The 14,559-nt window shown below is 45.5% G+C and overlaps 1 protein-coding gene across 7 annotated transcripts in view; it reads right to left on the bottom strand.

Moving 5' to 3' along the window:
* The window catches only part of KREMEN1 (kringle containing transmembrane protein 1), an 81,257-nt gene extending 67,382 nt beyond the window's left edge, over window positions 1–13,875 (bottom strand). For 5 of the 7 annotated variants that reach the window (XM_081542831.1, XM_081542832.1, XM_081542830.1 and 2 more), the window contains exon 1: window positions 13,637–13,873. In XM_081542831.1, the coding sequence (XP_081398957.1) occupies window positions 13,637–13,733 (97 nt within the window). In that variant the 5' untranslated portion in view covers window positions 13,734–13,873. Of the gene's footprint in view, window positions 1–13,636 lie in introns of all 7 variants that reach the window. The other 2 variants (XM_081542834.1, XM_081542833.1) reach the window with 2 other exon arrangements.
* Window positions 13,876–14,559: the final 684 nt, after the last annotated feature.

Consider the following 14,559-nt stretch of genomic DNA (forward strand, 5'->3'; position numbering starts at 1 on the left):
CTGTTGGACCTTTCCTCTCTATCAAAGAACCCCAAGTCTCTTGTTTTGGGGGACTGAAGGAAAACAGTCCTTAAGTTAGACATAAGCCTGAAGCACTCGGGATTAATTCTGCCTTTCTAAGCTGGTGATGCTTTATCTTTTTCTCCATCACCAAAATCCTTCAAAGTATGGCTTGTGGCATTTATTTTTTAACAACTGGAGATGCACTTGTGGTCAGAGGAGGATGCTGACAGGCGCGGGCCTGCCCTGCTCTGGCTCTGACCTGGCAGCTCAGCACCGCCTTCACAGCACATCCCTTCTGCAACTCACGTTTATCTCTGAAATGAAGGCAGTCAGGGAGATCAGGAGTCCTAACCCTTTTATGTACACACAGACCTCTTGGAGAACAGGCTGAAAGACAGGGATCTGACTCCCCAGACAACCATCACATACACAACAGTTTACACTTTCAGAAGTGCTCACGGAGCCCCTAAAGCCTTTCTATGCAGCCCTGACCACCTGAACAAGTGATACCTACAGAATACAAATACATGCACATGTAAACTTAGAGGAGTGAGTGTTTAATCTCCAGGGTTATGAAACAGTTTAAATCAAATACTTTTCTCACTACTTTCTAGCAAGAAAAATTTCTAGCATGGAAAGAGCACGGTATTGGCTGGAGTCAGAGCTCAGCTCTGTGGTTTATAAGCTGCAGGCATGCAGCTGAACTCTGAGCCTCAGTTTCTTCACTGGTACAAAGGGTTATTTGATTATTAATAGCTCGGGATAACTGGAAGAATCAGAGGAGCTGCAAGTAAAGTGCCTAGCACACAGTAGGTGCCCCATAAATTATTATTATGTAAATAAACAGTGTATTATTATGTAACTAAACAGTGTAAAAAAATCAAACTTTATTATAACTTTGAAAATACTGTAACAATCACGATCATGTAGTTTACTCTACCCCATAAAAATACATAGCTATAAAAGGCAATATGCCATGGATGGACAGGCACACCATTCTGCTATCTACAATTCTGTTGACAGTTACCAGGCTACCATGCGGACAGAAAAAAGTATGTAGTGTTTGAAAAAGAGGGGATATATGTACACGTATAGCTGATTCACTTTGCTGTACAGCAGAAACTTTTCAGCACTGTAAAGCAACTATACTCTAATAAAAATTAATTGAAAATAGATAAGTAAAAGGAAAAAATATATATGGTTTGAACCCTATGTTGAATTCCAGCATTCAGTGGATAAAAGGTAAGGCGAAAAAGGTCTATGCTTTTCTTAAAATTCCAACTGTGTGATGAAACATGTCTTTGTTTATATATGTTACTGAAATCACATAATTCAATATTTGTACTTATTATAAGTGAGGAAAATGCCAAGTTAAGAGTCTCAGGCAATTTAACCCTTGGTGGGTTGTACATATACTGAATTTTTAAAGTTCATGTTTAAAACTGTAATGAGGTATTCTGTTAAAATAATTAAAACTTGACATATATGAGATAGTGGTGGGAAAGCAAAAGACATTCTACTCCTCAATAACATTTAATAAAGTTGAAGAATAAGTTCTCAATGAAACTCTAAGTTATTCCTAACGACACTGTTTCCCTGAACCATTCCTAACCACATTATTGAGAAATAGAAATTTTTTCTCATACTGAGTCTTGAATTTTCCTAGTTTTCTGGTAGCTAATTACTAGTTAGATCTCTGTTTATGTAATGTTTGTGAGAGTCACTGTTTTTAATCCACCAAAGTCAAGTTTCTGTTCCACATAGAACCATTCAGCATCTCTTATCAATCCTATGTTGGAAGAATCTGGCTGGTTTTAGCCTTGTTTGAAATCAACGCGAATCAACAAGCATTAAATTGAATTATGGCATCTTAAAATAAGGCAGAAAATATTTTTCAGCAGGAATATCTTCTGTTCTTTTAAAAGATATCTGTTAAGTTTGGCAGGCAGGTAGATTATAGAAATTCAAGGCTGAGGTGGAAAATACTTAGATGGTGACACAAGAGTGTCGTCAGATGTTTGCACAACACACCTGGTGCATTTCCAATAGACTAGTGTCTGGTGGGAACTTGTGTGTAGGTCCTCAACGCCTGCAGTCCCTGACAAAATCATCTTTTGCCCTCAGACACTTAAAGGCACTTCAGGAATACTTATTTCAGTTACACAGAACCCAGTGGTCAAGAGGTGCGTGGCCCTGAGAAGGCAGTGGTTCTCAGCCTTTCTCACCCTGATGGGGCTGAGCCTGTAAGAAGAAACTCTACATCTTCAATGCCGATGGCTCCCCAAGGGCAGGGATTCCCATGATTACAAGGAGGCAAGTGATCTAGATCTTGATCTAGATCTAGATCCCCAGAGAGAAGGTAGTCTGTGGGGAAGGAGGAGGCCTTCTATATATATGGTGCATAGAGAATCACTGGCAGAAAGAGGAAATGACACTAGGTGAGTAGCTGACACTGCGAGGTTTAAAGAAATCACCTGGATTTGGGCCTCCACTTCTTCACTTGTGAAATGAGGGGATTGGAGCCAACGTCGCTTCACTCTAAACTCTAATCTCAGGATTCTAACAAAATAGGACAGAGATGCAAAAGTCTGAGGTAATTTGACAGGAAAGGCTTAATGACTAAAAATCTCTTCCACGCTTACAATGCTCTAATTCTGTTTCTTTAATGGAAGCGACGATTCTTCAGGAAAAAAAAAAAAAAACTCACTTCCCGTGTGGGCCCTGCCTCTGGAGAGGCTCTTAGCTCTTAAGCACTCTTTTTTGCTTAGCTTTTTTGAAGCTACATCTTCAACATATATATGAAAAAGAAAAAAAGGGGAAACTTCTAGGTGAATAGAGACTTAGGTTAATAGAGTCAGATCACCTAAATGTACCTTGTTTAGATCCTTGTTTGAACTGTAAAAAACACCCATGAGACAATCAGGAATATTTAAATACTGATTAATGGACTGGATATTTGATGATACTAACAAATCATTGTTAAATTTTTTAGCTGTGACAATGGTAGTGGTACTATGTTTTTGAAAAGCGTTCTTATCCTTTACAGATACATACTGAAATATTTACAGATGAGATGATATGATATCTGAGATTTGTTACAAAATAATCCAGTTGTAGGAATCAAAGGGATACAAATGAAATAATACTGGCCTTGGTTGATAATCATGGAAGCTGGGAGATAGATACATAATGACTTCCTTACACTCTTCTATTTTTGTATATGTTCTAAATTTCCCATATTAAAAATTTTTGAAAGGACATCTTGAAAATACTAACATGTTGTTTTACAATTAATCTACCTTAGTTTCTTTTTCAAGAACTATGATCAAACTCAATCAACCATAAATTCACTCATCTAAAATCAAGACAGACATTCACCTACCATGTTCTTGGACTATGTGTTCATTCATTCAAATGACCACAGGAAAAAGTAGTTCTGTACTTTTGCCCAAAGTAGAACTGCCACAAAATAATCACTGTAATTATTTAAATTATCAGTAGCTTTTCTATTAAAATATCTTTCAGGTTTTCCTTTTCATTCATAGAAACAGTGTGCTTAAAAACAGCATCCTGTAACTCTCAAAGTTATTTTAACTAGAGAATGCATACTTTTGGAAGAGGACCCGAGGTCTTCTATTTAAATCTCCAGCTTATTCATCTGTATTAACAGATGTGCTCAGTTGCTCAGTCTTTGCAACCCCGTGGACTCTAGCCCACCAGGTTCCTCTGTCCATGAAAATTTCCAGGCAAGAATACTGGAGCAGGTTGCCATTTTCCACTCCAGGGAATCTTCCCAACCCATTAACAGATAAAATACTTGATTAAAAGACTGTTCTAAGTAACACTGAACCTATACTAAGCAATGGACCTGAGGTTTAAACTCAGAAGACCCATGAAAAAACTTCAGAGAGGGGTCCTCATTACTTGTTATACAAAAATTTGAAAAATAGATAACTATCAAAGCAGAGCAGGCCCTGAATGCAGGGCTGCTTGGGTTCCAGTCCCCAGTCTGGGTCTCATCTGGAGTATGCTCCACTCTTACCCAGGGAGGACCCACTGGACAGCATGCATGGCGGTCACAGTGAAGCATGTGTGTTTGCTAGGAAGTCACCATGAACATGCAGTAGTGCTTGAGGAACTGACAGTCATTCTGTAGGATATTATAAACAAGTACGCCCATCAAATTGAAGACCAGGAGATAGCTTTTAAGAAAGAATGAGGGACTTCCCTGGTGGTCCAGTGGTTAAGAATCTGCCTTGCAATGCAGGGAATTGGGATTTGATCTCTGGTCGGGGAAGTAAGATCCCATATGCCTCGGGGCAATGTAACCCACGTGCCACAACTAAGACCTGATGCAGCCAGAAAAAAATAAAAAAGAATGACCACTCACCTATCAACATATACAGAAAGATTAGGGCAGGCCTCAGTGAAAGCATGAACTCGCTCCGAAGTCACTAGCTTAGCAGAACTCTAAGGAAAACATTTCATTAATTAACCATGGACTTTTCTGCTAATGCCAGCAGGACATATTCTATCACAGCATAGTGATGGCACCTCTCTCAGTGTAATGCCTGAGCATCAGTGGGTCTACTTAAGTATTTACTTATAAATATTCTCTTCAATCTTGAAATAAAATTTCACACTAGAGTGTTCATGTAAGGAAACGGGAAGCATAATAAGATGTTTTCAAGTTCAAAGTCCATTTCTCTGATGGACAATAACTTAGTGCATCATAAGTCAATTCTAAAGGATCAGAACACAAGACAAATGCTGGAGAACTATTTGAAAGCTCAGGGTTCAGAGGAGACAGCACTACACTCCTATGGAAACCACAGGCTCTAAAACAAGTCCCACAGCCCCTGCTGCCCAAGTTCTTCTAAGACTTGATCATCTTGAACTGTAATTGCTCCAGAAGCACCTGGCCCTGCTTCCACTAGCCTGTAAGTTTCCTGAGTGGTTCACTCATCTCTGTACTCTCAGCAACTACAGACTACACAGAACATGCCTGGCAAACGTCTCTTGAGTGAGGGAAGCAGGTGTATGGAGGGCTGGGGGGTGGGGGGGGAACCCAAGACAGACATATTCAGAGAGCCCAGGTTTCCTTACCAATTTGGGCCTCCACCCTGGCTGTCAGTGCCATACTGTGAAATGACCTGGGAGAAGTTCCAGGAAAGTTTATGTAAATCACAGTATTTGAAAATCAAATGCTTGCTATTTAAACCAGGGGAATCTGCTATTTAAATGGAATCCATGGTAGAATTGTTTGTAACAGGGAAAGAGCAGCCCTCTTTGCAATGAATACACCTGTTTCTATTCTGAGTCTGCTTGCAAGACTCAGGAGACACCTGGCTCAAATCTACACCTCGCCTAACCATCTCTTGAGCAACACTTTCACATTGTCTGAAGCTCTCAACCAGACAAAAAGGAGATAAAATAAACTGATACAATCCAGCTTCTGGACAAGTCTCATGAGTATTGCCTGTGCCCGATTTTTAATTTCAGACAGTGAGAAAGTTCCCCAATAATGGAATCCTGGAGGGCAGCCAATGCTCCATGGAAGCCAGGCTCTGGGCTATTCAGCTTCCCTTGGTTGATATGGGGTGGGCAAATAATACAACTGCCCTTGAATGAGGGGCTAGCTGACTGCCAGGTAGACAGTGTATTTTAGGAGAGTGTGTGTTCAGTCGTGTCCGACTCTTTGCGACCCCATGGACTGCAGCCCACCAGGCTCAGTATTCCAGGCAAGAACACTGGAGTGGGTTGCCATTTCCTACTCCAGGGGATCTTTCTGACCCAGAGATCGAACCCACATCTCTTGAGTCTCCTGCACTGGCAGGCAGATTCTTTTACCACTGAGCCACCTGGGAAGCCCCAGTATATTTTTAGAGCACATCTTTAAATTAAAACCCAAAGCAACAAAGTTATCGCTCTCTATGATTTGGTACAGGGACAAGTCCTAGTCAGAGATGCAGGGCATACAGTAGACATTTGATAACATTTGTTAAAAGTCAGTCCCAAGATAAAGATATGACTCAAGAGACAAGTTTCAGAAATCCTGGCCGTGGAGACAGCTTGAGGCAGAAGGAAAGTCTCAGTGCAGTGCCGACTACAAACAAGAACAGGCATCGTTGTCACCTCTAGTCACTCAGAACAATGAGGACAGATGGTGGCCAACAGACTGATTTGCTGGTCAAAGGTTTAAAGTTTCAGGCAATGTTTCATGGATCAAGAATTTGGTTGCCAGATTTAGCAAATGGAAGTACAGAATGCCCAGTTAAATTGGAATTTCAGATAAACAACGAACGATTTTTTAAGATAAGTATTTCCAAATATTGTATGAGACAAACACAAAAAAAATTACTGTTTATCTGAAATTCAAATTTAATTGAGTGTCCTGTATTTAATCTGGCACTCTTACTCTAGAGAAAGTGGAAACATACGGTGACCCACAGACCTCCTTAATCCACTGAGTTTTCTGAAGCCCTGTTCACAGAAATGCTTAAGGAGTTTAGATATGGATGAAGAATCTCTTTTCTTAAGAGTGAAAAAAGATGTTGATCAGAGTCACCTACTCTGAGGCTACAGAGAAGAGAGGGCAAAAGAATAACATGATTAGGACAGGGTTTCTCAATCTCAGCACGACTGACATTTCGGGTTGGATAATCCTGTAGAGGGGCGCTGTCCTGTGCATTCCAGGATCGTCAGCAGCATCCCTGGCCTCTACCTGCTAGATGCCAGCAGTGCACCCCTCCCCACAGCAAAAACGTCTCCAGATATTGTCAAATGTCCCTTGGGGGCACAAATCTCCTCTAGTTGAAACCACTGAATTAGAAGAAATGGTCAAATAAACAGAGAGTGTCATACCCATTAACCAGTGGTCACACAACAAAAGATTCTTCTCAAGGGAGAAATTTTCAGCTCAGCCCGGGGACCCCCTCAGGCGCGTAAGGATGAGAGGACTAGTTATTTCAGCTAAGACAATCAGAAATCCTTCACTGGCCAGAAGCACTGGAGGAGAATCTTTGGTGAGCTAAGCTGAACTTCTGCATGGCAGTGCACACATCACAAAGCAGGGAGACGCACCCAGCCTTTGAAGACGTTCCTTTTAAGTTAACCTCCCTTCCAACTTAACTTTTTCCAAATCTCTTCCTGCCATTTGGAAGTTGAGTGATTCTCAGCTGAAAAGGCCTGTATATACGAGGTGCAGATGGCAGCAGTTATGGCCCTCACCAGATGCTGCAGTCTCTAATTTGATTGAAAGGATATAATTAGACAACAGAAACACTTTAATGAAAGAGCAAAACATGGAGGGAGGGAAGGATTGAAGGCCCTTAACTGATGCCAAAACACCCACCAGTAATAGAGGCTTTGAGTCTGGGGAAAAGGAAGGGGAAAGTCCCTTAAAAGGACAGTCCCCATCCTGTTTATTTCCCCATAGACATAGGAATAGGGATTTTATTATTGTAGATTTCCACTGTATTTTATGTGGGAACAATCTGATTAAAACCAGAAGAAGTCTTCGGAAGAACATCAAAGAAAAACAAATATGGCTTCTGTGGTCATTATTAAAAATATTTTTACCAGTCCAATAATTTTCTTTGAAGATGAATTTTTATAGATTGAACAGCAGCAAGTAATTTACATACTGTGATGACACTGGTTAACAATCCCTACTGTTCTAGAATAGGACTACTTGGCCGCCATGTTTTCACCCAACGTCAGGACACCAGAGAACATGGACAGCCACTTAACATTTCTGTTTGGAAGATATCAAGAAACTGGGCAGAGTTAGTCCTGTAAGTCAACGCTACAACTGTTCTGAATCATCTTTAAAAGTTGCCTCTGCTGTTTTTATTATTTCCTAGCTTTCAAACTTTGAGTGTGAGTACACTGCTCTGGTTCTAACCGAGAATCTAACCAAACTGAAAGAAGTCCAGCCCTCAAAGTCTGAAGTTGCTAATGTGGTGTGACACTCTGGCTTGGAAGCCTCCTCAGCCCACTAGAAGCGGGACCCCGCCCTCGTGGAAAATTGAACAATAAAAGTTTAATGCTCTGGCTACTTGCCAGGGATTAAATCAGTGGTGAGAGAAACTAGAAGCTGGGCCCAGCAAAGGGGCAGCTCCGAGAGGGTACTGTTCTAAGTAGGAGAGAGAAGCAGCCTTGTGTAGGAGGTGGCCTGAAATCTTTGGTCTATAAAGTTCTTCCTAGTCCCCAACCTCATTCCTCTTCAAACTGGTGCAAGTCTAGGCAACGGAGGTGTTTACCTAGAAAGTGGTTTAAAGGCAGGTGGGGAGTGGGAAGATTTCCTTATAGAAGGACAAGGCAGGTTTCTGTGGAGCGGCCTTTTTTGAGGAGGGACACCCTTCTGACATTTCTACAAGGGCTTCTTTGCTTTCTCTGTTCAGTCTGAATCCAGGATAAGGTCCCAGAGGTGAGGTCTGGGGAAGAAGCACTGCTATCGTGAGAGCAAGACACTGGAAACAACAGAGAGGGGGGAAAAATACAGAGCGACCTCCGGCTCCTCTCCTAGACTCACGCTTCTGGGTTCCAGCTGGATTCTCAAGATCAAAGTAACATGGGAGAAGGTCAGTCACAGTCTCACCCATTCACCAGGAGTCAGCCAGAAACTAACCTGCCAGGTGACTATAAGGGGCTTGAGGAGACCTCACCTCAAAACCTGCACAGGTAGTTTGCTAAGGAACATATTCACTTCCTCCTCTGTTGTCCTTATTCAGGAGGCAAAAACCCAGACAAAAGCTGCAGATCCAAACTTCCAGCCTCTCCCAAGTGTTTTGCATTAACTGTTCCACAGTACAAATACAATCAACTTGGTATGTTTGTTTCATTTTGTTTTTTTCAAAAATGTTTTAAAATAATCAGCCATGCTAAACACATTGTTGTTTTTCTAAAGGCCACTTTATAAAAATGACGATAGAACCATGGAAATAAAACTCAACTGTTTAGGAAAATGATAGAAGTTTGTTTTCTCTTTTATTTTTTTTTCTTTCTTTTTTTTTTTTTTAAATATCTCAGGGCTGGTGCCACCTGCTGCCTGGGCTTTCCTCTGAGAAACAGATCTCTCAACAGTTTGATCCAAACAACATCTGCATAGCTGAACAAATCCTGGGCTGGTTCTGAGGCAGGCTCTATTTTCTTTATGTACTGCACGCTGAACCACACTGAATTTTTTTTTAAAGCTTTTTTTTTTAAAGTCTTAGTAAAGATCCAAATGTATGTGCATACAATTTCCCTCTTGGACACATTCTTTTTAATCATGGTAAAATATACATAACATAAAATTAACCTTTTCAACCCTTTCTCAAAAGTCTTTTAAAGTCAGCTACCAGTAAAAGGTTCATTCATTCACCAAATCATTTGCCTTCTTGTCACCTTTCCAGACCAATGAACACTGGGAAAAAAAAAAAATCAATACATATGGACCTAGAGCAGGACTTGGTCAAGTACAGCCTGTAGGCCAACTCTGGCCCACTGCCTGTTTTTGTATGTCCTATGAGCAAAAATTGCTTTTTAAACTTTTAAATGGTTGAAAAAACTAAAACTTGTGACACATAAAAATTACATGAAATTTGAATGTGGGTGTCCGTGTGAGTTTTACTGGAAGACAGCCACTCTCATTCATTCACATTTTGTTATGGCCTCTCTTGCCCTACAAAGCCCGAGTTGAGTAATTGCAGCAGACAGTACATGGCCCACAAAACCCCAATTATTTACTGTCTAGCCCTTTATAAAAAATGTTTGCCGACACCTGATATAGAGCCTCAGATGGCATTTCAGGCTTGAGAATTCTACACTAAAGACAATATATTGCCCATCACACGGAATTCCTAATCTGTACACTGTGAAGCAATTGAAAGCAATATATTTTACCTTCATCACTGACTGCCTTTGATCCAAATAACCGAAATCATAAGTAAGCACATCAAGAATATCTCTATTAAATGTACCAACTTGCTGTTTCTTAGCAGTGAGCTTAAACTGAACTTCTTTTTGCTCTAAGATTTATAAAAGGTCTCCTTACCTATCTCAAACACTTCAATAGCTTTGTTGAGGAGTGAGAAGTTTTCTCAAAAAGATGAGAGTTCTTTGATGCCAGGTCAGTTTTGACCGTTTCCCTGTCTCTTAAAATACTAAAAGCATAAAAGAAACTGGCATGCACATTGGTCCCCTTCACTCCTCTCAGCCCTTCTGTTCGTTCATGCTAAGTCCCTTCAATCATGTCCGATTCGTCGCCACCCCATGGGCTGGCTGTAGCCCGTCAAGCTCCTCTCTCCATGGGATTCTCCAGGCAAGAATACTGCAGTGGGGTGCCATTTCCTCCTCCAGGGGATCTTCCCGACCCAGGGATTGAATCATGTCTCCGGCACTGGGAGGCAGGATTTTTGCAGGTAATCCTATTAACATTAATGGAGTTCCCACAAGGGACAAGGCTCTGTACAGTATGAAGCTCTTACTGTTAACTGAACTCACAGGTTTTAGGGCAAGACACATTACTGGGACAAATTCCAGATGAGGAGCTGGAGAAGAATGAGTGTCAACTATAGAATGATGTTCACGACAAATGTTACCAGAGTTGAGACACTCTGTTGACGCACACCCAGCAGGCCCTAAATGTGGTGAGACACTGATGGTGAAGGTGAAACACTGAAGGTATTTGCCTTCGGTGGAAAACTCAGAGCTAAAGTCCACCCAGCCTTCTCTTCCTACCTCTTGGCTGTCCCCTGCAGGTCAGTAAATTCCAGATGGGAGTCCACGTCGGAGAGTCCATGGCCCTGGCTGCCTTTCTCCTTTAAGAGGGAGTCTAGATTCCACCACTAACCTCTACATCCCTCCTTATCAGTTGTGAAGGAAGGGAGAGGATCTCAAAGGATGAAGAGAAGGGAGATCATTTGGGGTTGGCTATACACTGTAATTAGAAGTATCACTGATAGGGAACGAGCTAACTGTTTTCATAAAGTCAGCATTCAAAAATGCAAACCACCAGTAATTTAAATATTACAAAATTATGCAGAATGTAAGTATTGAAATAAGTTTTTCCATCCACAAAATTTTAGAGAAAATTACAGTATCAAAAATATAAAATGGCAAGCCTGACATATCTTCAGAGTGAAATATGTTTTTTATTGGAAAGGATTTTTAAAAACTCGTGGGCAGGCTCTAGACAGGATGTGATGGTGAAGACCATGTGGTATCTCCCCCAAATTGCTCTGGAACTGAAGAGGAAAAGTCACAAAGGCACTGATGTATTATATCAAGATGGCAGGGAGAAAAGCTGATGAGGCTCGCTGAACTGGGGACATGGGCCTTATCAGAAATCATTTCATAATGGTTATTTATTTGTCCCTACCCCAGACCCACTCTTCCCAAGTGGCTCAGTGTAAAGAACCCACCTGCCAATGCAGGAGACGCAGGAGATTTGAGTTTGATCCCTGGGTCAGGAAGATCCCCTGGAGGAGGAAATCCCATGGACAGAGAAGCCTGGTGGGCTATACTCCATGGGGCTGCAGGACTTAAGGACTAAGTGAGATGCAGGCACGCACAAACCCCAGACCCTCCCATAAAAGCACACCGAGGTGTGAGGTTCACATGACAGAAGGGCTGCCGCTCTTGACCCTTTCTACTGAAGCAGAGGTGCCTGAGGAGGGTGCCACCTTCCAACAAGCCTAAGCACACAGCAGGCTCCCTGAACACTTTTCGGAGCTATTACTTTGCCCTTTCCAGGAGAGGAACCAGTTTATTTCCACCCGTACCTCTCTCCATAGAGGACATTAAATCCTGACCACACAGATGGCAAAGTGGAGCTAAGGGGTTACTAGGTTACAGTTATGTTGACATATCCTGGCTCTCAGAAAGTTCCTCCGTCATTCCTCACATACGGTAAACAGCAGAAGTGATCAAACTTTTGCAGAAGTTTTGGTAGATGTCCCCTTAAGAGGCCACTGATCACTCAGAAACCCCTTCCTGAGCCTAAGGTTTACAGCACTTGGAGAGCCCTCTTCTACCTCTCTAAAGCCAAGCTTTGCCTTTTACGGGGTTTAATCAGATTGGAAACTCAGAGCATTCCCAGGGCAAAGGAGGTGTCCAGCACTTGGCGAACTGTGAAGCACTATAAAAAGAATTCTTAAATGTGTTCAGTGACTGCCTGCTGTACGTGGGCGTGTTACCTGCAGTATATCCTTTAATCTTCACAACATCCAGCAAGGGAATTACCATTATCCCTCCTTTACAGATGAGGAAACTGAGGCTCAGAGAGCCGAAGGCACAGCCCAAAATCACGCAGTAAGTGACAACATTAAACTTGATCTTTATCACGAAACCAAGCTGGCAAGTAAACAAAGCAATGCAGAGTTTTCTTTCAGCAGCAAAATCCTGTCTCTCCAACATCACAGTCTGCGACTTGGGGTGGAGAACCCAGAGGCTTGAGTTTTCCCACTCAGGCAAATCTGAATGCACTTTCCCCACCCCTTCCCCTCATGTCCAATTCCCCATACTTGAACAACCTGCTGAGAAAGGTACCTGGGCCAGACAACGCCCTCTTGCCTGCTCTTCAACTTGGGCGAGTTCTGCTGCAAGGAAGGGTGTGAGGGCAAGCTAAGCAAGTTCCAGCTTCCATCCTGGTCTAGGGCCTCATGTGGGGAAAACTTGGCCTTGACCTTAGCCTGGGGAGCGGGTGACCCTGTTTAAAGCATGGAGCTACCCTGGGAAACGGGGGCTCTGCGTTGTACTCGCACGATGAGCACCCTGAACTCTGTAGGGGAGACGTTTGCCATCACCCCCTTCCTTTCTTTCTCCCCCCACGCTGGACCTGCACCTGAGTCCCCGGGAAGTTCAAAGCGGGCCCTGGGGGGGGAAGGGGACGTTCAGGCAGGGCAGAGCCGGTCGTCTCGGGACCCAGATCCGCCTCTACTAGTAGGACAGGCAGGTCAACTCGACTCCTCACGAGGCGCAGATACAGAGCTGGGCTAGTGGGGCGCAGACCCGGGCAGAGGGGCCGGGAGCCCGCTCTCGTCGCCTCTCGGCACCCGCGGACATGGGAGGGAAGGGGACCGGAGAGCGTCCTGGCCTGGGGTGTCGCTGAGGGGGTGGGGGCGGGGCAGCGTCCCCAAGCGGGGCGAGTCGCCCCGAGGGACTTGAACTGGGCTGGGGGTGCGGGGTCCTGAGAGAGGAGATCTCCCGGCAGGGGGAGGCGTCGTTGAGGAGCCTGAGGAAAGGGTCTGAGGTACTGGAGACAGACAGGGCTCCGGCCGGGGGCGTCGCTGAGGGGCCTGAGGGCGTCTCGCGTCCTAAGAGAGGAGACCTCCAGGCCCGGGGGGCGTCGCTGAGGAAAGGGTCTGAGGTACTGGAGGCAGAGAGGGCGCCGGCCGGGGGCGTCTCGGGTCCTGAAGAGAGGGGCCGCCTTGTCCGAGGGGCGTCGCTGAGGAGCGGGTCTGAGGTACTGAGGCAGAGAGGGCGCCGGCCGGGGGCGTCGCGGAGGGGCCCGAGGAGAAGGGCCGCCTCGTCCAAGGGGCGTCGCTGAGGTTCTGGAAAAGGAGCCCCAGCAAGCAGGGGCGAGGGAGTTGGGCCCCTGGGCGGGCTCCGCGAGGGACAGGCGGCGGCGGGGGGCTCGCTCACTCACCGGGTCCGGGGCCAAGACCGGGGCTGGGCGCGGGCCGGGCGGCCAGCGTGAGCGCGGCGGCGGAGAGCAGGGCGAGGCGGGCGGCGGGCGGCGCCATGGGCCGTCAGTGCGGGGCCCCGGGGCGCGGCCCGGGGGAGAGGGGGCAGCGCAGGGAGCCGGGGGCGGCCATGGGAGCGGGACGCTGGGCTCGAGCGTGGCCCCGCCCCGGCCCGCCCTCCCCAGCGCCGCCACCGCCCGGGCCGCCCGGGGCCCGCCCGGCTCAGCCGCGAGGCCCGAGGGGCGGAGCCGACGGCGCCCGCCCGCGCCTGCCACTCACGCGCCAGCCCCCGCCCACATCCCCCTCCCCACTGCACCTGGTCCCGCCCACCGGCTGAACACTCGCTTGGAAGGTTCGAGGGGCGGGACCTACAGGTAAGGGGCGGGGCCTGGGGCACCGCCTCCGAGTCCCCGAGTGGAGGTTTGACCCGGCTGGACCGGGCCGGGCGCCCAGTGACCCCTGCTCCACCCTCGCTCGGGTCGTGACCCACACGCGGGCTCAACCGCAGCCGTAAAAATCAAAACAGCTCTTTGCAAACCGCTTTCCTCTGCTTGGCTCATCGCAGCGGTTTTAAAACGGGTGCTCTGGAGTCAGCCTGGCCGGATTCATATCCCACTTGATCACCTGTAAGATCTTGAGAGTGAAAGTCGCTCAGTCGTGTCCAACTCTTTGCAACCCCATGGACTATACAGTCCATGGAATTCTCCAGGCCAGAATACTGGAAGTGGGTAGCCGTTCCCTTCTCCAGGGGATCTTCCCAACGCAAGGAATCGAACCCAGGTCTTCCGCATTGCAGGCGGATTCTTTACCAGCTGAGCCACCCGGGAAAAGAAAACTAGCTCTCTTACTTCAACTTCATCATCGGTTAAAAGGGGGCGTTGATAAC

Source organism: Giraffa tippelskirchi, chromosome 11 (genome assembly GCF_054371585.1).
Source record: "Giraffa tippelskirchi isolate mGirTip1 chromosome 11, T2T-mGirTip1v1.2.pri, whole genome shotgun sequence".
Classification (NCBI taxonomy): domain Eukaryota; kingdom Metazoa; phylum Chordata; class Mammalia; order Artiodactyla; family Giraffidae; genus Giraffa; species Giraffa tippelskirchi.